This window comes from Anas acuta, chromosome 1, assembly GCF_963932015.1.
Source record: "Anas acuta chromosome 1, bAnaAcu1.1, whole genome shotgun sequence".
In the NCBI taxonomy this organism is placed as follows: Eukaryota; Metazoa; Chordata; class Aves; order Anseriformes; family Anatidae; genus Anas; species Anas acuta.
The window spans coordinates 202,053,272-202,075,725 of NC_088979.1; the positions used below are offsets into that span (position 1 = coordinate 202,053,272).

The following is a 22,454-nucleotide window of genomic DNA, read 5'->3' on the forward strand; positions in this document are numbered from 1 at the left end:
CTTGGGGGACGGACCCCATGGTATGGAGCTGTGTGGGAGCAGTTCTTGAAGCCCCTGAAGGATCAGTTCGGGAGGGACCCCACTTGGAGCAAGGGCAGAGAGGGGCCAAGAAAGAGCATCAGGGACGAAGCATCAGGGACTGACCACAGCCCCCATTCCCCTGCACTCCTCGGGGGGAGGAGGTGGAAGAGGGTGGATGGAGGAAGGTGTTTTTAGTTTGCTTTTAGTTTCTCACTGTTTAGTCTGCTAGTGATAGGCAAGAAATTACATTAATCTCCCTATGCTGAGTCTGTTTTGTCTGTGATTTCCATGTCCTTTTCTCAAACTGTGAACCTTTTTTGTCATATTTTCTCCCCCTGTTCTTCTGTGGAGGGGGATTGAAAGACTGGTGTGGTGGAGCTCAGCTGTGAAACCACCACAGACACATACCTAAAGACCCTTCCTTACATACCAGAGCTTCTCCTGAATCACAGGGGAATCACAGGCTGCTTATCCTCTGATGTGCCGGGGAAATTTGTTCATCAGACATCAGAAACGATGAAACCCTTGAGAAATCTGGGGGAATTTGTATCAACCTTCTCTGAAGCACATCAGCAACTCAAATGGATGGTGCGAGGATTACTAGATCATAGGATGTTATTTTATAGGTATCACTAGCTCAGCAGCTCACCTCATCTTGGCTGGAGCAGGAGAACCTGAGACCATCCCCTGCCACCAACAGATGGGCAAGTACTGTGGCCACACTGGTGCATAGTAATGATCCCTTTTAGCCTCAGTTCTTGTTCCTTACACATCCTCAGCTTTCCCTGGGAAGTTCCTGTTTTGTTTCGTCTTGTTTTGTTTTCCTAAGGAAACAATACAGCAGTGACCTGGGAATACATCTTGCCCTCTGTTTAGTCAAGGGGCAGGGCGAATGTTCGTCTTCATTACCAGCCACACAAGGCTCCTTAGTGGGGCTGTTTCACAAGAATAACTGTGCCTGCTGCCACTCAGCAACTCATTAACTCATCAAAAGCACAGAGAAAAGCTGTGCTGCCAATGCTTCCTCTCCAGCCTGAAATTTTCCAGCACGGGCCATGGTTTAGGCGGCTTAGCATGGAGCTAATTGCCTTCCAAAAGATCTTTTTGTCATGGCTGTTGTTGTGCCGTCCTGGGTTGGGACTGCGCTCATTAATAATCTTTTTAGCATATGAAAAGCTTGTAACGAATCCATGTGCTGCAGACGGCAGACGCAATTACAGCAATAACATAATTAGTGTTATGCAATAGCCGGCTGTATCCGGACCACTGAAGGAGGAAGAAACGTATGAAAGGGATCCAGGGGACTGCTACAGCAGGGAAGGGCTGAAGGGAGGCTGGGGAGCATCCTAGCGGCCAGCCCTTTCACGGGATGAAGTGAAGCAGTGCAAGGACACGTTGTCGGTTCCTCTGTTGGCAGGGCAAGGCAGTTTGAGCTTGCTGGGAGGCGTCTGAGCTGCACCTTCCGTGTTTGTGCTGATTCAGCTGCAGGAGCCACAGGACCGCGTTACTCCAGATCGATCCCATTTCACAGAAAGGTTCGAGGCCAAGCTGCTGGACACTAATTGGACTTTGGCACGAACAGCATGACAGCTAGGCAAAAGGATTTTCTTTTGCATGCGCATGGCTTTTCCTGCAGGCTTTTTTTTTTGTCTCAGAATAAACGGCAGAGGATGGGTGGGCTGCACTGAGTCAATGGCTGAAGAATGAATCGGTGCACAGGTAGTTTTTCTGTGAGAAGAAACTGTCCATCATCTCAGTGCCGAGGCTGCAAGGGTCTGAGGTTGTATCCCCTGAGCACAGATGTGTTTTCATCTTTGCTGCTGAAAACTGCACTGTGTGAGAGCAGCGTGTTACTGCAGTAAGAAAATATCAGGGGTATTTTCGAGACAAAAAGTAGGGGAAGACAGGTGAACAGCCTTCAGGCACAACAAAAGCTGCTGCAGAGAGGCAGGGAACGAGCTGTACCCCATGCCTCTGAGGATACAATGAAGTCTATGGGTTTTAACTAAAGCCAGGAAGATTTCTGGCTGACCATCAGGGAAAATATCCTGATGGGAAGGAGAGGGGAGCACAGCAGTGGATTGCCCGAGGAAAGCAGAGGCTCAGTTGTGGGAGGACTTTAAGAAAACATCTGTCAGGAAGGCTTGAGACAGAGCTGATCCAGCCCTGAGGCAGGAGCCGGGCACCTTGACCTCTCGAGGCCTCTTCCAGCACCGTATTTTATTATCTCTACTGACAACACCCTCTCCCCTTGACCCTTGGCACGCTGTATCTTCAGCCCTCTTTCTGTCAGGGAAAGGAGATGAAAACTCTTGTTTTTGAAAGTACAGCCAGGATTTCCACCTGCCATTTGATGCTCTCTTTTAAAGCCCTTGGAGTTAAAAGGTCACCCCAATGTACCTGCTAAAAACCTCACTAACTTGGAATGTGCGCAATGTATAACCTTTATTCTACTAAACCAGTACATTTTGTCTTTAAAAATAGCTGTAAAATGGCCAACAGACAGCACAAACACTATTGGAGGACACCATCTATTGACTACAGAGCCCTGATACCACAGGCTGACAAGAGATGTAGGTTTTAGATGTCAAATGGAGACAGACTGTACATTTTGTGTCATCCAGACACGCTTTCACAATTTTCTAACAAGCTGAAGACCTTGACGTCAAGTGGTTAACACCATGCAAACCATGGTTGCTTAAAGGAAAGGAAGGAGAAGAGATCGCAAACCCAGGCTCTGGGTGCCAGTAGCGAGGGCAGGTAGTGTTTGTGCTCAGGTTAACAATAAACTGCAGATGGATGAAGTCACTTTAAATGCCCTTTAGTCTGAAACCTATCAAACCTATCAAGCCTATTTTGAACATTCTTGACTGGAAGATTCTCAAAGTCTTAATAGTATTTGCAACGTCTCCTCTGACTTCTAGCTTTTCTTAAAGGGGCTATTTTTAAGCCACATTAAGCAGCCAAAGCATGTCCGAGTACCCACAGGGATGAGAAAAAGCACTAGCTCCTCTCCTTGCAGCACTGCAGGTATTTTGGGCACACCTGTGCAATGGAAACTCTCTTTGGCTTCTGCTTTTTGTCCTCTGCCCCTTTTCAGTCTCCCACATTCCAGCCTCCATGCCAGGCTTTGGTAGAGAAGCTTGGTATTGATTGTGATGCAGGCAATTAAACGGTGTTAATGAAGTTCAAACAAGTGTTATCATAAGCCTGGCAGCATGGAGAGAAATGAAAGGTCAGCCACAGCCCTTTGTCATCTTTTCAGTGTGGTGTTGAATGCTAATGAGACAGCCCCAATTAGAACCGGCTCCCCTTTGTATTGCTTGGGGATTGCATCAAATGCTCCCAAGTTCTCCAGATTTCTAGGCTCAAAGGGGACATTTGAAGTAAACTTGAAAAGATGCAGATCTGAAGCAGCTCTAATGTAAATTCAGCAAGGCCTATGGAGTTTCACTAACAGAAGTCAAATGAGAATCTGGTCTATCATTCCCATTCTTTTCCTCTTCTTTCAAATTACGATATTTGAAAAGCTGCCACCTTGTTTTAGGACCACAGACTGACTCTTCGTGGCTTCAACAAAAGCCAAATAGCCTGTTCCCATTCCTGGGTTAATTCTTCTGCCTCTGTCAGGCCTCATCTTCTGCCACAGGACTCCCAAGTTGTGGCTACGTGCTGGTACTTTTTAGTCATGTGTTTTCACAGTGAAAGAGCCCTGACTTTGTATTTGAATGCTGAACTTGTTTTTTGCAAAAGTCAGGGTGTCTCAGTGGGTTTGCTTCAGCAGGCAGAGTCCAGCTCTGCTCCCAGCAGCATTTAAAAAAGACCAAAAGATTAAATTTAAATTTAAAAAAATAAAAATCAAACTTCTATTAACTCCTGTGCAAAGAAAGACCATTGGTGAGGCCAGAAACTGCATCTATGCCCTTCCCAACTTGGAGTTGGAGAGCTATTTTTTCTTGAATTGGAGATAGGTACTGTCACTCATGCCTGCTACTTTCTCTGCTACTTCTTATGTCAAGATAATCCCCAACAGTGAGTTTTGTGAGTCCTGAAGGCACACTCCACACTGAGAAACCAATAGTTGCAAAAAGATTGCTTGGAGCAGCCCAGCTCAGGTACCATCTCAACAGGCATGTTAAAAGAGAGGAGTTGGCTCTTACTCTGGAGTGCCTTCAAGTAGGGTTACAAACCACCACTGACTAATTGCCCTCTTACAGATTCTTCTTCATCAAAGGAGATCATTTGATTTCAAGTTCTTCTCATTTACTCAACCGCTTCTTAAACTCTCCAACAGAATATCTTTTTATCTTATGATTCAGTCTTTGAAGAAGTCTAGTGGTCTTGAATGATGCTGTCTCCAGGTGACGTTGACTACAGAAATAACTCAAACCAGTACTGGAAGCCATTGGAGTTGGAATAACTCCCTCAAAGCACAGTTGCAGAATGGAGAAAAGGAACTCATTAACTCAGAGTAGAATTGAAATTATATTCTGTTCATCTTTAATAAGTTTTTCTTTGATCTGCAACAGCATCCAGGTGCCTTGAGTCAGTGGCGTTGACACAGGAAAGTATTATTAGGGCAGAAGTTCTAACCATATTCCAAACCCCGCCATCTCCCCTTGGGCTTCAGCTCAAGCTTTCAGACATCAGTGCAGATAATAACTCAGCACATGCTGGGCCCAGAAATCCAGTGTTCTTTACTAGCAGCAGGAGGTGTTATGTACCTCGTTTGTTGTTCAGGAAAACTTCCAGAGAAATGCAATACATATTGCTGAAGATCACTGGGCAAACAGATTGAGCTCCAAAAAGTTTTAAAGCGAAATCGATACTGGAAAAATACATTTAAAACAAACAAACACCCACAAAACAAACAAACAGAAAACCCTGCCACTTTCTGTTTATCCAGGAGAAAAAAAAAAAAAAAAAAAAAAGGCTTTGCATGAGGAAATACCCTGTTCTTCACCCATGTACCTCAGTTCATCACTCAACTGTACCGTCTCCAAAGGTATAAAATCCAACAAAGTCATATGTAGGAAACTACCCACCAACAACACACACTTCACAGGTTGCTAAAGAATCTCTGGAGTATGATGCCATTGGGTCACTGTTAGTGCGAATTTATGGTTTCTAAACAAATTTCAAACATTTCTTTCCCCCTATCCAGGTCAATCCAGCAATCAACCTCAATACATATCAAGAAACTTGGACACGGTACCAGAAGTAGGTCATAATTAAGCAAGGTAGCTCATAAGAGCCTTACAGGTTGCCTAGAAACGACATTTGCAGACGTGTTTAACCACATCTAAAAATAATTGTCCGGACAAATCAGAGACCAATGGGAGCATTATTGTAAAAATTTCACCTCATGCTGACTAGGGTACAGAGCTCTTTGATCAGCCGTGCTCTGCTTTCACAGAATGAGAGAAAACCTTCTCCACCAAAGGAAATAGTCTGGTTTACAGCACAGTATGCCTGCAGCAGCAGAGGTCTTATATCACCCGCATGATGTGGTATCAATTTTAGACAGTGCCTATGAAGTCATCCAGACAAATCATTGCTGAAAACTGGATGCCATTGTGCAGAAATGATCTGTAAGATAAACCCATTATTGTATTTACAGAGCAGCAATCACTCTCCAGCTGTGCTGTTCCCAAACCTGTCCATAATACCAGGCAAATGTGGCATGTTGGAAAACAAAGCACAGATCAACTTCTACAAGGCTTGTTCCAGCAGACAGCATCCTGTTGAGTGGAGTACAAAACGTGCTATAGTTTATCCTGTAAAAAATCTTAGGGAAACTGAAGCCCCTGTGTATTGCAGAAATACTTGCCTTGGTTGTATTTTCTGTAAAGTAGGCCTGTCAGACCCTGCCCCTCTGTGCAGTAGTTTCTACAGGTTCTTGCAGATGTGGATAAAATGTTTAGAAGACCTCTGACCTTTCAGAAAGTACCTGCAGAGCTTCAGTCACCAGCCTGTCAACCCTCTGGCATCTCATCCAAAGCACAGAAGAGCTGCCATGGAAAGCTACTGAACTCAAACTAAGGGATGATAATTGTGTGATGCCTGGGATGCAGGCAGTGTGGGGACTCACAACAATGCTGGGAGAAATCAACCACTTCTTCTGGTCTGTGTGGGACGACTGAGAAGCCCACGTAGCTCACAGAGCTCAGGCACAGTCACCTCCCCTTCCTTCACCTCTCTCTCTTTCAACAGTTTCTCCTCAAGAGATGATGGCTTCAAATGATGGCAAACACCTTCAGTTCACACCTCTAATTAAATTTCTACCTCTGTTGTAAGGCACGTGGGAATAAATGTCTATCAGAGAGCTTTCTACTTGGGCAATAATCAAAGAGAAAAAGCCCAGAAGCAGCTAGGAAGCCCCAGAAGTAGGGCCTCATTTTACCACTTGCTTATGCCATTCGTGTTTCTAGAGCTAAAACTCACCTTTCCACCCAGTTCTTGTAGCTGGGGATATCCTTGGCATAGAGAAGCTTGTTGGAGGGTGAGTCTTTGCCCAGACGGTGTTCTGAGGTTGAACAGGAGTCCATGAACGTCTGAGCCACTACGGAGAGGCAGGCATCTGTGATGCTGTTCTTGTGGATGTCGAAGACAAACTGGGGGTTCTTGATCATGTTCACCCAGAACCGTAATGGCAAGCTGCAAGAGGGGTGGAAGAGGTGAGTCAGTAATGGTTCAAAAGCTTTGTCTTGCAGTGTTATAGTGCTGACTGGTGGATAGGAATCAAAGATCGAGGCATGGAGATACAGATTCTGGGATAAGTTTCAATTTTGTCATTTATTTACGATAAATTCCTCCCCTGAGGGCTCTTGAGATGGTGTTGGTCACCTCAGGAATGAGTTTTGTTGTCCTTGCAGACCTGATTTTGTCACTTCTAGTGTCAATGTCATCTTACTGGAGTTGCACATAAATTAATGAGATTAAATTAATGAAAGTATAACTGAGATGATGACATTACCTCCTAACTTCTCTATGCTAGGGTGCAAATGTAAGGTACTGTTAGCTAACAGCTAGAAATTGCATTCACACAACTTTGTGTGCCTAGACAATGGTACAATGTACACTAGGCATTTGTAGGCTTGGCTTTTGGCCTCATAGTAAATCCAGGGCAAGAAAAGGTAGGTACAACTGTCAGGCTGAGCCTGGGAATGTTAATGGCAGGCATTTTGTTCTGTGTATGCCATGCATTGTCATGCTGCACAGCTCAAGCCCAAGCCCCTGTATGATCCTAGCACCTTCTGCATGAAGCAGACTCCATGTGGCAGAGAAAACCCTGTTGCCTCAAGGAGAAAAAATAGGAATGGGGAACAAGTGTTGCAACCTTTGAAATGAAAATTTGTCTGTGGAAATGCTATTACAAGTGCAATTCAAAAGTCTTCCTCCCTCCCCACCCCTTATAAGAGCTGTTCATTTGTGTGAGTTGTCCTGAAGTGTCTACATCTAGACTCTGCCTCAAGGTTTTTGTGTGTGTGTGTGTGTGGGCAAAGTTATTCATACGGCTGTGGTCTAGGAGCTGAGATGTGTCACCAATATCAGAGTCCACTTGTCTCTCTGTCTTCCTGCCAGGCAGACTGTTAATCCTACCTTCGGTGTCTGCATCTTCCCAAGAAGGTTATTCAGTTAAAAACAAAACAAAACAAAACATAATAAACTTATGTTTAGGCTAAATTCCCCAGTTTCTCCATTTTTCTCATTACCCTCACCTGTACACAGCACCATAAACAACCCATTTCAATGTCTGATGCCTTTCAGGCATTTTAGCATGTCCTCACAAAGTGACAGTACCATATTCTCCTAAACAAATTGTGTTATCCTCAGCCACCAAAATCACAGACCAAAAGTAAGGAAAGCCTCACACGGATATTCTTCTCAGCCAAAAAACATCCTTTTGGGAAGGGTCTCTGGTTCAGGAGTGGGAGATGCTGGCAATGAGACCTGACGGGAGGAGTGGGAGGGAAGCTTTTTAGGTTGGGAGTGGAGGTTCATCTGCTGGAGGAAGAGCTGGATGAGTGAAGAACTTCTTCTGTAGTTTTTTGGATGATAAGTACAGCCACAGCGAGCACGAGCACAGGCTGCATGTATGTATGGCTGTGGGGAGGGGGTCGGGGGACGATATCCCTAGCTGGGAATAATGAAGCCCATGATGTGACTTGGAGTTAATTTAATCTGATTGAAAAGATTTCTTCATGCTGCCCCGATCCCCCCCTGCAACACATACAGACTCTGCCTTCGTCCCTCCCCCCTTAAGTAAACCTCCTGCTCATTTAGTCTGAGTGGCTGCAATCAGCCTTAGATTAGTGCCGCAGATAATGTTAATAATATGCTAATGTTTCATTAGTTGAAAGCCTCTTTGGTGCATGGGGTTTCTTTTTTTATGTCACTGCACTGTGACGATCTGCCATCAGCATGGCTGGTAAAAGGAAAAAATGCATGAGCTGGGAGCCCCATGGCTCTCCTCTGCTGTTCCTTTTATAGTCCCTGTGTTTGCACAGGGAAAGGGGAGGGAGCGATTCCCCAGGGGTCTCTTTCCAACAGGGAGACTCAGCAGAGAGGTGCTGCAAAGATCTTTTCTCTTCACCAGTGCTGGCTTTTCCCTGCTGTCCCATTACGTGTACAAAGAGGGACCGCTGCCTGGCAGCTAGAGCAGGGGGTTGATGTCAGCCTTTGTCACTCACTCAGAAGGGGATTCACATCCAACTTCAGGCCCTTCAAGTACTTAATACCTTTTAAAATTCTCTGAGGTATCTCTTCTGGCCCCCAGCTGCCAGCCCAGGAGGGCACAAGTCTCCTGTGGGTGTGCACATTCCCTGTGGTACACCTTAAAACACTGCAAATGGCTCCAGATGCCTCTCCGGGCAACCAAAAGGAGCTCCAGGCCCCCACTGACTACAGTGGGAGTTCAAACTCCCTGTGCAGATGAAGACAGCAATGCTGAATCCTCTCCCATGAATCCCTAGAGATCCCTGTGGGCCTTCACGCTAAAGCAATTAAATACTTGACAATTTTTCCTCCTATATCCTCATGAGGTCCCTCAGAAATAGCACTATCTCCATGCAATACTGGGATCTACAGCCGAAGCACTCCATCCTTGATGGCACCCTTTAGATTCTGGGTACGTCTGACTTCTCCATCGGCCTGGGATGATTGAACCTGGCATGATGAACCCCACACCAGCTTCCTCAGTTTCCCCAGCATCTAGAATCCTAGAATCATTAGGGTTGGAAAAGCCCTCCAAGATCATCTGGTCCAACCATGTACCACCAATGTCACCCACTAAGCCATGTCCCCAAGCACCACGTCCAACCTTTCCTTGAACACCCCCAGGGATGGTGACACCACCACCTCCCTGGGTAACCCGTCCCAGTGCCTGACTGCTCTTTCTGAGAAGAAATGGCTCCTCATTTCCACCCTGAACCTCACCTGGTGCAACATGAGGCCATTCCCTCTTGTCCTATCACTGTGAGAAGAGGCTGACCCCCAGCTCCCCACCCCTTCCTTTCAGGCAGTTGCAGAGAGCAATGAGGTCTCCCCTGAGCCCCCTCTTCTCCAGACCAAACAACCCCAGTGCCCTCAGCTGTTCCTCACCAGCTTCGTAGGTGAGGAGCTCCAGGACCTCCAGGCCCTTCACCAGCTTCGTAGCCCTTCTCTGGACACGCTCCAGGGCCTCGATGTCCTTCTGGTAGTGAGGGACCCAAAGCTGAACACAGCACTCAAGGTGCAGCCTCACCAGAGCTGAGCCCAGGGGGACGATCACCTCCCTGGTCCTGCTGGCTACACTATTCCTGATACAAGCCAGGATGCCCTTGGCTTTCTTGGATCCCAAATCTAGATCCTGAATCATATGTCCATCTCTTCCCATTCCAGTCCAGGATTTGGTACCAGGCTGTCCCACTCACCAGTTGCTTTTCCAGGTATGCCGCACGTGGGGGTCATGGATGTTGTGCTTGTCAGCTTGCTCATCCAGGAAGTCGAACATGTATTTGATGGCCAGGGGAAGCGCACTGCCACGGTGAGCAGTGCTGAAGATGGTCTCAAAGAGGTCGTCTACAAATTTCTGGAGAGTGCCCTGTTCGGAGAAGGAGAAAAGAATGTGAGATGCTAAGTAGCAAGAGGATGGTGAATTATGATGAAAATACAGTATATCTGTAAAACAGGCTCGGAAAATATATTGAAAAGCAGGAGCCATTTAACAGCTTTTAAATGTGACGTGAGTTGAAATTTCAACTCAGACGTCTTTAAGCAGACATCCGCATCTTCATAATATCCATTACTTATGTTTATCAGCTGAATGGGGTAGGTCAAGACATGTCCTCTCTGTTACTAGCACTCAGGGAGGGAGGCTGAGATGTGGTGGGATACCTCGCCCCATCTCAGGTATATGGTGATGGGCAGGTACTCATCTGTTCCCACTGAAATTTTTCTGCTCTGCATCCTATACTCAACTGCTTTGGTGTATACATGAGCCAAAAAATAGCCATTTTCTACACTGGTTTTCGTCCAGGGTCTGTTCTTAAGCTGAGAATAGAAGTCAGATGAATGTAGAGGAGAACAGAAAGTGTCATTGAGACAAATAGGACAACAGTGACTGGAGAAGATGGCTGTCCTGTATGTGTAAGTAGCATAATAAATAACAAGAATTTCATCTTAATTCCAATAGGCCTCCTTGCTTTTTACCATCCATCTTCATGGGACCAAGACAAGCCCTAGGAGCAATGCTCAAACCGGTCAAGTACTGCTCTGCAGTGATTGCAGCAGTGTCCTTAAGCTTCTCTGGGAGAAGAATTCCAGATCCAGAAGAACCACCCTAGCCAGATGATGAGGACAGTTGAGGACTGTGAAGAGCTGGAATAGCAAACGGTGACCAGACCTGGACAAGCGGGCTGTTGAGGAGCTGTGGTAGCCTGTGTAAAGCTCTACTCTGCCACCAGAGCTGCAGAGGCACTTGTATGTGAACAAACCACATGGCTGCTAAAATAACAAAAAATCAATCAAACCTCCAATAAACGTTTCCTGATACACAAATTTCCCTCAGCTGAAAAATAAAAACCTTCCCTTTCTCTGCAGATCCAAGAAATTCCTCCTTACTAGAAATGAAGCACCAGGTTCCACCAGAGCGACACACGTTTACATAGTGCTAACAAATACTTAATTAGAAAGCTGGTGTCTCTTGCTGATTCACCACTTGATTTATTCTTTGGGAAACAAACAGAGGTGCCTTTTGCTTGTGTGAACTCCTACAGGGTGAATAATCCCTGCAGTATGTCTGACTCAGAAAGGGCCCCTGAGGAGAAATCTTGTTGGTCTGACATGGAAGAACTTGCCCTCAGGTTCAGTTTCTGGAGGGAATTAGTTCTCTACATGCTCACCCACACAAATACAAAGAAAACCTCTGAGGCTTTTAGGCAAGAGACTCTAGGTCTCGGAGGTCAGGGATTTAACAGAATAAAAATCATTGTCAGTTTAACTAAGTATTCCCTGGGATTGTATTACTAGCAATTGGGCTCTCTCCTCTTTCCTCCCCCCTAAAATGGTCACGATGAGGAAAGAATATTGCTCAGCCCAAGAGGGGAAACAATAAACCCCCAGCCTTTTTGCTCTCTCTCTTGCTGTGCAAGTTTTGCAGCTGCTTTCCTGCTGTCTTCAGAGAAAAAAAAAAAAAAAGAAAAAAAAAAAGGTAAAAAAAAAAGTGTTGTTTGTGATCCGAAACAGAAAGCAAAAGCAATTCAGTGGTGGGGTAAGGGACATATCCCCAGACAGGATAGATCAGCACTGGTCCAATGGTTGCTCATTTACACCAGCTGGGGCCCTGGCCCTGGGGAGCATCATTTTCTTTTTACATTGTGTGATCCATAAAAGCATCTTAATGCCACGGAGCTGACAGTGTTCCAAGGCTAAAGGCAAAGCCATTTTATGTCTGAATCTCATTGCAACACAGAGAGACGGAGTGAGGCTGCAGGGAGAGTCAGAGACCATAGGCTGGAACAAATGAGTGGCTAAAACTTATGGTAGGACTTAAGCATGTAACGGAGAGCTGTCTGATGGGCAAACTCAGATTTGAGTGAATAAATGTAATTGTGTTTGTGCCTGTTGACAGGAAATGGTAATAGTCAAAACTTCAGAGAAAGGAAGAAGATCAGGCTGTTTGATTGCTGCTTGGTTTAACCCTGCTCAGAATGGGGTGAGATTACGCTGTGATGAGCCACACCTGAGCCACAGCTGCAGTTTTGACTTCTGAGATGCATCCAGATAACTCATGTGTCAGAGATTCAGGCACAGGGATGCTCTGCACTGCAGGAGGATGGCAGGATTGTAAAGGGACCCTGTTTGATTATAGTGCCTGCCTCCCCACCTGCCCTGGTCCCTGCTGGGGCACAAAAGAAGAACATTGCAGCCTCCTCATTAATGCAGGCTTTTCCAAGGAGAGCACCACCAATGATGGATCCACAGGGTGGAAGAGCAAATAGTTGTAAAATCACACGACTGCTTTTGCCCACATTTTTGTAGAGCCTTTAGAGAAGAGATAGGTGGAGAATAGTCTTGGTAAGAGATGAAAGAAGTTGAAAAGCCTGGGAGCAAGCCAACTGCAATGAGAGCCAGCCATTCCTCTCCTAGGGAAGGGACAGAATGGTGCTGACTGACAGTGAGCTGTTGCTGTGCAGACAGTGGCAATAAAACCACTTTCTGTAGCTGTCACAGACCCAATGTTCACTGCAGTAAGTTATAAGTCTATCCCCTTCAATGATCTCCACTTGTACAAGTGCCCTCGCATCAGTGCAGCATCCTTAGTTATGCTGAGCACTAACATGCTGCGTCCTTAGAGAATTTTTGCAGGCTGTGGCAGGCACCCACAGAGGAGGCTGATTTCTAGCATTTGGGGTAGTATGGATTGAACAGAAAGGATATGGGCACATTCAGACCCTGATTCTTTATTTGCTCAATTTTGATCCAAACTACAAGCCATCATCGACAACACCAGCACATACCTACCCCTGTTCACACTCTCCATCAGACTCATGGCCATGGCCACTCCTCATTGCTCTCCAAATCCCAGCTCTCTGTGAGCCCTTTCCTTCTGTTTTATTACTGTCACTGTTTATTCATGTGTTTATTGTCTATTTTTCACTGATCACTCCCATTGCTCGTGACATCCCCACCTCTCGATCCTCCTCAGTCGAGACACACCAGAAGTAGTACCCTTGAAGTTATCACATCTCTCTTTTCACCATTTGGCCTTCTCATGTCCCTTTCCTGACTTTGTTCTCTAAATTCTTTGCGTTCCTCTTGCTCTACTTTCCTTCTGTTTATTTCCCCTTTAGCATCCTCTGAGCAGACTCTTATATCTTGTCTGCAAGAAGTCCCACTGTAGCCTCTAGAAGCCCATTCCTCACCCTTTTCCCCGTCCCAACCATATACCTTGGTGGCAAGTAGCCTTGTCAGGTAGATCTCAGAAACCATCTTGCTGCCCCGATCACCCTCTTTTTGGTCGCCGTGCTCGTGGTTCTTCACCAAGTGCCACATCTTGACTCCACTCTCAAGGTCAGGGGTGATCATGGGTGTGCGGGAACGGAGGCTGTCCGGGCTGCCCGTGTAACGGATCATGTTTTCTGCAAAGAGAGGTGCATGCGTCTCAGGTTAATGGGTTTCACCAAGGAAACATGCTAATGATGCATCTCCTAATAGAAGTTCTTCATCAGGGAGTAGCACTGTTAGTGTCAGGCACTGCCCAGGACTGGTTCGGGGACAGCACCATCTACTCGTGGTAGCCAGTATGGGCGGGTTCAATTTGTTTTACCTGTAGGGTGTTAGCCATATCAGACTGAGCTTCTTGGCCCTATGGCCAGAGAACAGGTCATGGGTTATTTTATACAGTAGTATTGATGTAACTGATGTGACCTTTTGCCTATCTCTCCATCCCCAAGCTCAGGAGGAACTGCCTCCTATCCCTCCTATGGCATCAAAGCAACCCAAAAACTCCTACCCCACTATCTTCTGCAGTATCTGCTCCAAAATCTTGTTTTGACAGGAACTAGACTCTGTTTCCCTTTGCCTCTGAGTGATGGCATGAGGCATTCTCCTCCCCCTGACCTTCCACAAGGCTCCAGACTGAGTCTTTTCCAACCATAATTAACAGAAGAGTGTTGCACCTTTCTGTAGCAAGATCTGCATCAGCCTCATTAATGCATTACCAATCTCTACATATTAATTATTAGATGGAATATCCTTTTTTTCTCTCTGGATGCTGTTTTCTTAATTGCAATTAACAATCACTTCTGACCCACTACATCTTCTCCTCCCCCTGCATTCCTCCTCACACCCTCCTCCTGAAAAATCAAACAGCAAAAGAATTAAGGAAATCCAACAGAAATTAACCCCCCTTAAGTCTTCCTTTTCAAAGGTCACTGTGTCTTTCAGTAATTGCAACAACATGGCAAAGAGGATGAATATTAATAAGATCTGGTGGATTGCTTTATGCCCTTGGAGAAAGAGAAAGGGGGCTCCTTGGACATTGAGTAGCCATACTTTCCTTCAATCTGAAGTGACTATAAAGGATCAGAGATGCTTTCACACATAACGAAAAACACCAATGAACTGATATGATAGGTGCATCCAGGATAAGGGGTGGTTTTGCAGCACTCTGGTTGCGTGTTAGAGACATTTTTCTTTGCTGTCCCACACCATCATAGTGTCCTGGGTTTGCTTACAACTGTCTCATGGTATGACTGAAGTGGGAAAAACAGTGCACTGCTTTGAGATACACTGATAAAAGGTATCAGTAAGAGATTTTTCTTGTTCCAGGTGCAAATTCCCTTGGGATAATAACATAGCTGTGTGGGATACACAATACCCACACTACGCTATAGCAGTAGACAAGCAATGCCCTCTGTAGGTTGCTTTTTGTTCCAGAGGCCTCTCCTCTGGCACAACAGACCATTCTCCAAGGGCTTTGCCCACTAGAATGACTGAGCTTTTCCACATTGATCTAAAATGTTAATTATTTAGGCTCCTTCTTTCACTAATAGGGAAGGAGAGGTACTTCCAAGGGCAATCCAGTAACTTAGATTGACATCTTGGACCAGATGCCAAAGTTTTAAATGGCTAACTCCTCTCCTCCTGCCATCCATCAAGCAATCCTATCAACTTGCCATCTGCCTTTGTTTCTGGTGCTTGTCTTGTAACCACCTTGGTGTTTGGGATCTCTCCTTCAGTGCTCTCTTGAACCTTATCAGCACACCGGCTCTTACCGTACTTGCTGGCTGAGGTCCGGGACACCGTGGAGTTGTTGACTGCATTGTAGGCAGTGACTTGCTTGGAGACCAAAGCTACCACAGATCCATCTGGTACCTACAGAGAAAAATGGGCTCTGTCAACAAGCTTCTGCGAACTGGCTGAGGAGCGTGCCAAGGACAGCTGGAATTCAAGCAGCAGAGACTGAACCGTAAGCCTGTGTCACTGTAAGCAAGACAGAAATTTTGTACCAAAGCTTTCAATGTTTTCTTCAGTGGGTTTATTAACAAAAAGGGGAAAAAATCTGTTGTTGCATCACTAGAAGCTTGGACTTGGGCATTGGGACAACTGATGGCAAAGCAGAATGACCCACTAGGATCCTGAGCCCAGAGATGACAACGTGAATCTTTGCATTGACCTCTAAAACTGACCATAGGCTCTTCGTGAGGAGGCTTTCATGCAGGACAGGAGCATGAGTAGAATGAAACACCTTCTCTTCATCCATAACTGAAGTGATTAAGGTAGCTTGTGACCACAGCATTACTTCAGGAAAGGTTAGAGATACTACAAGGTCATTTTTCACAGAGGAGAACCATCCACTTACCTGGGAGCTAAGCTGATAAAAGGGCAGGACTATGATAGTGAAACAGGAATTAGAGATCCCAGGTCCCATGAGTACAGGGAAACTGGAGAATCTAGGTTAGGACTATGAGTTTGGTAAATGTTTTATACCAAGAGCTATCAGAATTTAAGGATCAGCTATCTAGGTCCCCAAATCTCACAAGTCATTCCTCTACTATTTCAGCTTCCAAGTGAAGGAAATTTGTCCAAATCAGCCACTCTTATATGGCCTGACATAAGCACAAGTATCAGCCTTACAGAGGTGTTGCCGAGATTTCCAGAGAAGCATATTTGATAATGAAGGGATAGGTGAAGGGAGGTTTCTATGTTATGTATATATTTAAGTCAAACTAGCAGTGGTGTCAGGGACCAGAAGAGATTACATCTTATTTAGTATCTTAGGAATTTGGATTTTTGTGATATAAAATTGGGAAAACTAATGTGAACTTTTCTATTCTTCCTAACTTGATTGCAGGTAGCATCTAGGTACTTGGGTCAGAGGGAAATACCTACATTTTCCACTTTGACTGACCCTGCCAACCTCTCCGTGCAATGACAAACGCACTGCTGGGCAGATCTGACCACCACGACTTCTTTCTTTTTGCTGTTTCAGAGGGTCTCAGCTTGGGGAAAGCAGCAGAGCTAGGGGGGTTGTGCTCTAGGATGTCATGGGATAGCATTTCAACAGAAAACGGCTTTCTGAAATGAGCCAGACTTTCCATTTCTACGGATAGGTGATTCACGTGGGTCCCATATCAGAAATGTTAACAAGCCATTGGCACAGAGGAGCCATATCAGGAATATCTGTGATAAATAAGACATCATAAAAAAGGAGATGGGTGAAAAAAAAATACTGCTAACAACTTTTAACTCTTGTCTGTGTAATAATAATAATTAGCACTTGCATGGAGTTTTTGATCTTCAAAGCACTGCGGAGGCTAATTAAATAGCCCCTCAGCAATCGTGGAAGGCAATTACAGGCTTTTTGTAGTTTTAGCCCCACACTCCAGATGGGGAAACTGAGGCAGCAAGAACATCAGTGTCTGTCCCAGAATGATCTGTCTGCCCTCAGGACAGCCAAGCTAAGCAATGCAGAGCTCAGCACCCCAGCGGTTGAGGACTTGTTCTGCCCCCGCTCATCCATAGACCTGGGAGCTCATTGCCTGGAGCAAACAACTGGAAAAAGCACAGAAAGGAAAGAAAATCATCCTTGGTTTGTTGGTGAAATAAAATAGAAACCCTGCCCTGTCCCCCTTGAAAAGTCTTGGGGAGTCAGCCAGCAATTCTCAGTCAACCTGAAGTGAAAAGTTTTGTTTCCTTTTCAAATTATTGCCTGCTGCTTCCTCAGGTCAGTTCTTAAATGAAAAAATATATATATAAAAATAAATCTTGTTTTAAAACACACATTGCTGAGGTGTGATTGAGGAAATGATAGAATTGTCAGCATCGGATTAAACTTAATGATTTTTTTTTTTGTTTTGGTCAAAGGAGGAAAGAACTGGGGGAGCTTTTGACCTAAACTCCATTGTTTTCATTAAATCTACCACTTGTGTGAGATATTTTTGGACACCTTTAGCCCTCTGTTATGGATCTCAGTGTAACGCACAGATGAAGAGAAGCCTTGTCCCAAGGCAAATCACACAGAGATTAAAACCAAGAGTTCCTATACCAGCGTCACCTCCATCGCACTTCTGTCTCTAGTCATGCTGCTTTCCTCCTCCTTCTTGCAGACAACAAGCCTCCTTCTCTTCCGTTTTGTCTTGTCCATCTTTCTGAACTCTGCTGGCATTACAAGGCCTTTGATGCAGTGGAAAAAAAGGAGGAGGGAAGAGCTTGTTTGCTGTCTGTCAACATAAGAAATGTTAACTCATGCTGTCCTCATGACTAACGCTTCTCTTCACATCCTTTGCTCACCAGGGCTGTCTCTCCTTGGGGAGAGACCATCTTATTTCTTCCCTTATCTTCATATTTCTTCCCTTATCTTCATCTCCAGTGAGGTTCACAATGGTTCCTACAGGATGGATGTGCTCATTTATAGGAGCTCTGCTCGTTTATTGCCCACTCAACCACTGTCTACCTCTGCATCTTGGAGAACAACATTTTACCTTCCTTTTCACTTTCCTGACTGATCTACCTGTTACTCATCCTCTCCCTCAGTTACCTGATAGTGTGCCAGCGTGTTGAGTCTCTTCCAGTCGTTCTCTATCTTGGTTGTGATGTCTTCGTCCTGCAGGATCATCCTTGCCCCGCTTGCTTGCCGCCACTCTGCAAGGAGAACAGGGACATGGAATGATTAAATTCTGCCCTTCAGAGCATCTCAGAGCCTTCTAAGTCCTGTGCTTACAACTCATGGTGTCACACGTGCAGGTTGCACCCATGTAGCACTGTATCAGTCATTGCCATTGTGCTATGACTGATACTTCCAACCATACACAACGTATAAATGTATAAATGTCCAGAGCCCACAAAGGAGGGAGAGAAGGGACAAAAGAATTATGAAAGGTTCAGATAGATGGTTCAGGGAGTACACAAAAATCATAGCCTTGTGGCAAAGTTCAGAGTCAAGTCCTCGGTTATTCAGACCGGTTTCTTTACCCTTAATAAAAAAAAATACTGCTATCACAAAGCCACTTTTGCACATGAAACAGCCACCCCTTTAAAGAGTGACACCGAACCATGCAGAGATCAGGACACAGAGCAGTTGCCTACAGAGATGAGGGGTCCGAGGCCACTGCACAGCAGCACACAGCGCTGAAGATCATACAGATAAATAAATCAGTGACCAGGGAGCTGTTGTTCCAATGGCACAGCCGAACAAAGCAAGTCCTGGTGCTTTGGCTCCCTGATTATCCCCAGTGCTTAACTCGTAGCTCAGTCCCTGGCTCAGTTTTTTCTCCAGCGTGGCTGCTTCCAATGCCCACCTGCCCTTGCATATTTTAGCCACCACCAAGTGACACAAGCAAATATCACTTGCCTCAGGGACAGAAATTACTCACCAGCCCTCTTTCATTTAACAGCATGGACATTGACTTTTTGGATATTTGAGATATAACTCCAAGACCTAGCCACAGACAGGGCTCCCCTGGGGCAGAGCAGAGTCTTGATCAGTGCAGCACCAGACCCTTTACTGGGACCAATTTGTCTCCATCGGGGCTCACAAAATACCTCTTGCCACTCAAGTCCAGAAGTGATGGAGAGCAGGAAGCCCTTAGCTTTGGAATTGGGACAAAAAGGGGGGAAATGTAACATATTTTTGTGATACCAGCCATTGTTGTTTTGGTTCACCACAACCCATCTGAACCATCCAAAGCTTCCTTTTTGGTGGTCACGTCTCAGTCACAGTGACCCAGCCACACATAGTTGAGCAAGAGCCCAAGCAGAAAGTCTATTCAACTGCTGGAGTTAATTAAAATGAACTCTTGGATACAGAGACATCACCTGCCACCCCTGCTTATTTCTCCTAATATAAAAATGCAAGGACCATTGCAAATTTCTTCTGGTTTCAGCAGTTTTCTTATCACATAATTAAAATGCATTGGGAAAGAAGCCCTTGCCTTTATTATTCATTTAAATTAGCAGGGAGAGGTCAGCTGCTCTGTTTATTGCTGGGTGTTACTTTGGCAGGAGATACTCCAAGAGTAAGCAAAGGTTACGTTGGCTAAGCACTGATCCTAAACTGCCCTTCATTTACTCCAGCTCCTTAGGACCTCACCGATATTATCCTTGTGATGTCTGAGGGCGATACTCTCTGTCCGTTGCCCTCTGGACAGGATCCACAGAAACTAACTGGTCCCAGTGTTGTTTGGAAGAGTAAAAAATGAAGTTTGAGCTGGGCTGGGAAATGGTGCTTTTACAAAGCGCTCTGCAGGGTGCCAAAACCACTTCTGCTGTCACAGTGTGTCCCTTGTGTGCCTTCCTCATGGTCCCCATGGTGCCTCTTTGACTTCTCTCCATCAGGTCCCTACATATTTCCGTAGTTCCCTTTTCTGACTCGTCTTTGGGGAGGGACACAAACCCACATAGCGTTTGGACCCCAGGTGTGGACCCCCAGCTCACCCTAACCTCACAGCTCTCCCCAGTCTCACAACTCCTCGTCTCTACAGGTGCCACCTTAGGTGGCCACGCAAGGATCTGCAAGGAAATGTGATGGCTGGGAGCAGATAAATGGGTAGGGAGGGCACGAAGGAGGGAAAGGTGACCCTGACATCCCTATTCACAGCACTGAGTGAAAAGTGTTAGCTTTGTCCTCGCTGGCAGCGCCCCGGCCCCTCTCTCATCAGATCTGCTCACTCCTCTGCGAGGCGGCACAAAGGAGAGACACACTCCAATCCAATTTGTTACACTTCCACCTTCCGGAGAGGGGGAGGGAGGTAAAAAATCCCATTATCTTTATCAAGCCTCCCAATCAGGAGCAGCGGTAAATGCAAACTCAGGAGACAGCTGCTGTGAAGCCTTTATATTTCATTCAGCAGATAGTGTATCTTTTTATTGCACGCAGGAATTACTTCTTTTTTTCCCCTTCTTCTTCTCTTCTTTTTTTTTCTTTTCTTTTTTTCCTTTTTTTCTTTTTTTTTTTTTCCTTTTTTTTCCTTTTTTTTTTTTCTTAAGGAACAACCTTTCTCTTCAACTTGACTGGGAAAAAAAAGGAAATTCCAGGGAAAACTGATGAAGAGGGGTTTGTCTGAGCTGTAGCAATGCCTGGCTAGGGAATGATTCTGTGGGGATGTGGGAGAGGGGGAGATGTCCTCCTGCACCCCATACCCTAAAGAAAATGCCCCACTTCCCTTGTGCCTTCTCTCTGATCCAGGTCACCCTGAAGATGCCCAGTGAACAAGGGAGAAAAGAGCAACAGAGATTTTTCAGGGGCAACTGAAACACCCATGGCTAGAAGACCTCTCAGCTTATTCCAGATGTCTTCTTCCGAGCTGGTCATCATCAGTTACCCTGCTTTTTACAGGCACTTGTGGGTCTTAGTGCATGCAACTCATTTTGGTCATCTGTATTAACTGCACAATGCTTCCCACACTTTTCCTAAAGACCTGAAATCTTATTTGAAGGGCTATGAAAACGTTTCTGGCTGTGCCTAGCAGTGGCAAGTGGAACAAATGCATCTAGCTTGTCCATGATTGAAGCCTAGTTCACGATCTCTTGTGCTCAGGAAGGATTTGTCTGAATAACCTGGCATGGGCTGCTTTTAGTCCTCCATTCCTAGGAGTATTTCATCACTTCCCTATAATTTCCACAAAAGATTGGGATTAGAAATATGAGAATAAAACATTTTGTTTCCTTGTTACGGGTTGGAATAAAACCAGCTGGGTGGGAAACAAAAGTGGGGAAGTGCCCAGTAGGTGATGACCTTGAGGAAAAGAGGAGAAACTCAGCTCTGCTTCTAGCATGGAGAAAAGACAATCATGGTTGCAAAGAAAAAGTTCATACCAGAACACATAGAGACATGGGAAATATTTCATCCTGTATACGCAAGTTCTCTGCTTTACCTTATATATCCTAGAGTTAGACTCAGTTTAAATGGCTCCTTGAGATTAAACTCAACACATAAGTACTGCACTGCTGGTGAGGCACTGAAAGCTTGTCCTGGCCTGAGCCAGCATCACTGAGAGCAAGGCACTCAACCAGCATCCCCCACCACCTCAGCAGCTCCTTCCAAAAGGCTCCGGGAAGAGTGAATGCCTCAGCGTGGAGCCAAATTTCTGTTTTGTGATCCTCACACCCTAACGCTTTCCCAAAGATGGGCTCTTTTCTTTGTGGAGAGGGCTTTAAAGGATAATAACAACAGAAATAGCCACGGTAGAAAGAAGCCTGTACTCCGAGGGCTGCGGTTTGGGTTTTGGACTAAAATGTAACCTCGGGGTGTCCAAAATGAGTGCTTTCAGCTGACAACCCCCTCCATGAGTTGTCTGGGTAACTGCAAAACATTATGACATTTGCCACACGTACAAGTCACTCTGCCTGCAGCTACCCTGCATTTAACAACTCCAAATAACTCATTAGCTTGTTTGCTTTCTTCATGTGAGCAATCTGGCCTTGGTACGGACAGAAAGCCAGGAAAATTGCAACGGTAATAGAAAACTGTGCTGGTGTGTAGGAAACCATCGATTTCAAAGGCAGATGATAATCATCTGCTCCGACCCACTGTTTAGCATGGGCTGGCGGGGCTGATCCAGCCACCTTTGACAATTCTGAGCATTCAGCCTGGGGCAGGTTGATCCCGAGAGCTCCGTGCTGCTGTCTTTTGTCACCGCTGCTTTCTGCTTCCCCCCTTTGTTGCCTTCACTGTCCCCAAAGGATGCCAGGTGCCAGCAAATAGCTTTTTCCTCTGAGGAGGCTGGGCAGGAGCTGTGGCTGGATGTACGTGTCCTCTTGTCCCTGCTTCACTCATGCCAGCCCTGCTCCTCCCACCTTATTAACTGCTGTGCTAAAGGAGCCTGCAAATATCATTGCTGGCAAGACTCTTCTCCTAGATGAGAAGATATTAGTTTCTTTTTTTTCCCCTAGTTATTTTTATATATGTATTTTACCAACTGCATCATCAGTGCTAGAGGCTAAACAGC

General features: G+C 45.6%; 1 protein-coding gene across 2 annotated transcripts in view; it reads right to left on the reverse strand.

Annotated features, from left to right (window-relative positions):
• Positions 1–22,454, reverse strand: part of PLXNA4 (plexin A4) — a 405,534-nt gene that overhangs the window by 10,151 nt on the left and 372,929 nt on the right. For both annotated transcript variants that reach the window (XM_068670106.1, XM_068670107.1), the window contains exons 26-30: positions 18,047–18,150; positions 15,282–15,381; positions 13,453–13,643; positions 9,936–10,105; positions 6,466–6,678 (exon numbers count right to left, since the gene is read on the reverse strand). In XM_068670106.1, coding sequence (XP_068526207.1) covers positions 6,466–6,678; positions 9,936–10,105; positions 13,453–13,643; positions 15,282–15,381; positions 18,047–18,150 — 778 coding nt within the window. The remainder of the gene's footprint in view (positions 1–6,465; positions 6,679–9,935; positions 10,106–13,452; positions 13,644–15,281; positions 15,382–18,046; positions 18,151–22,454) is intronic.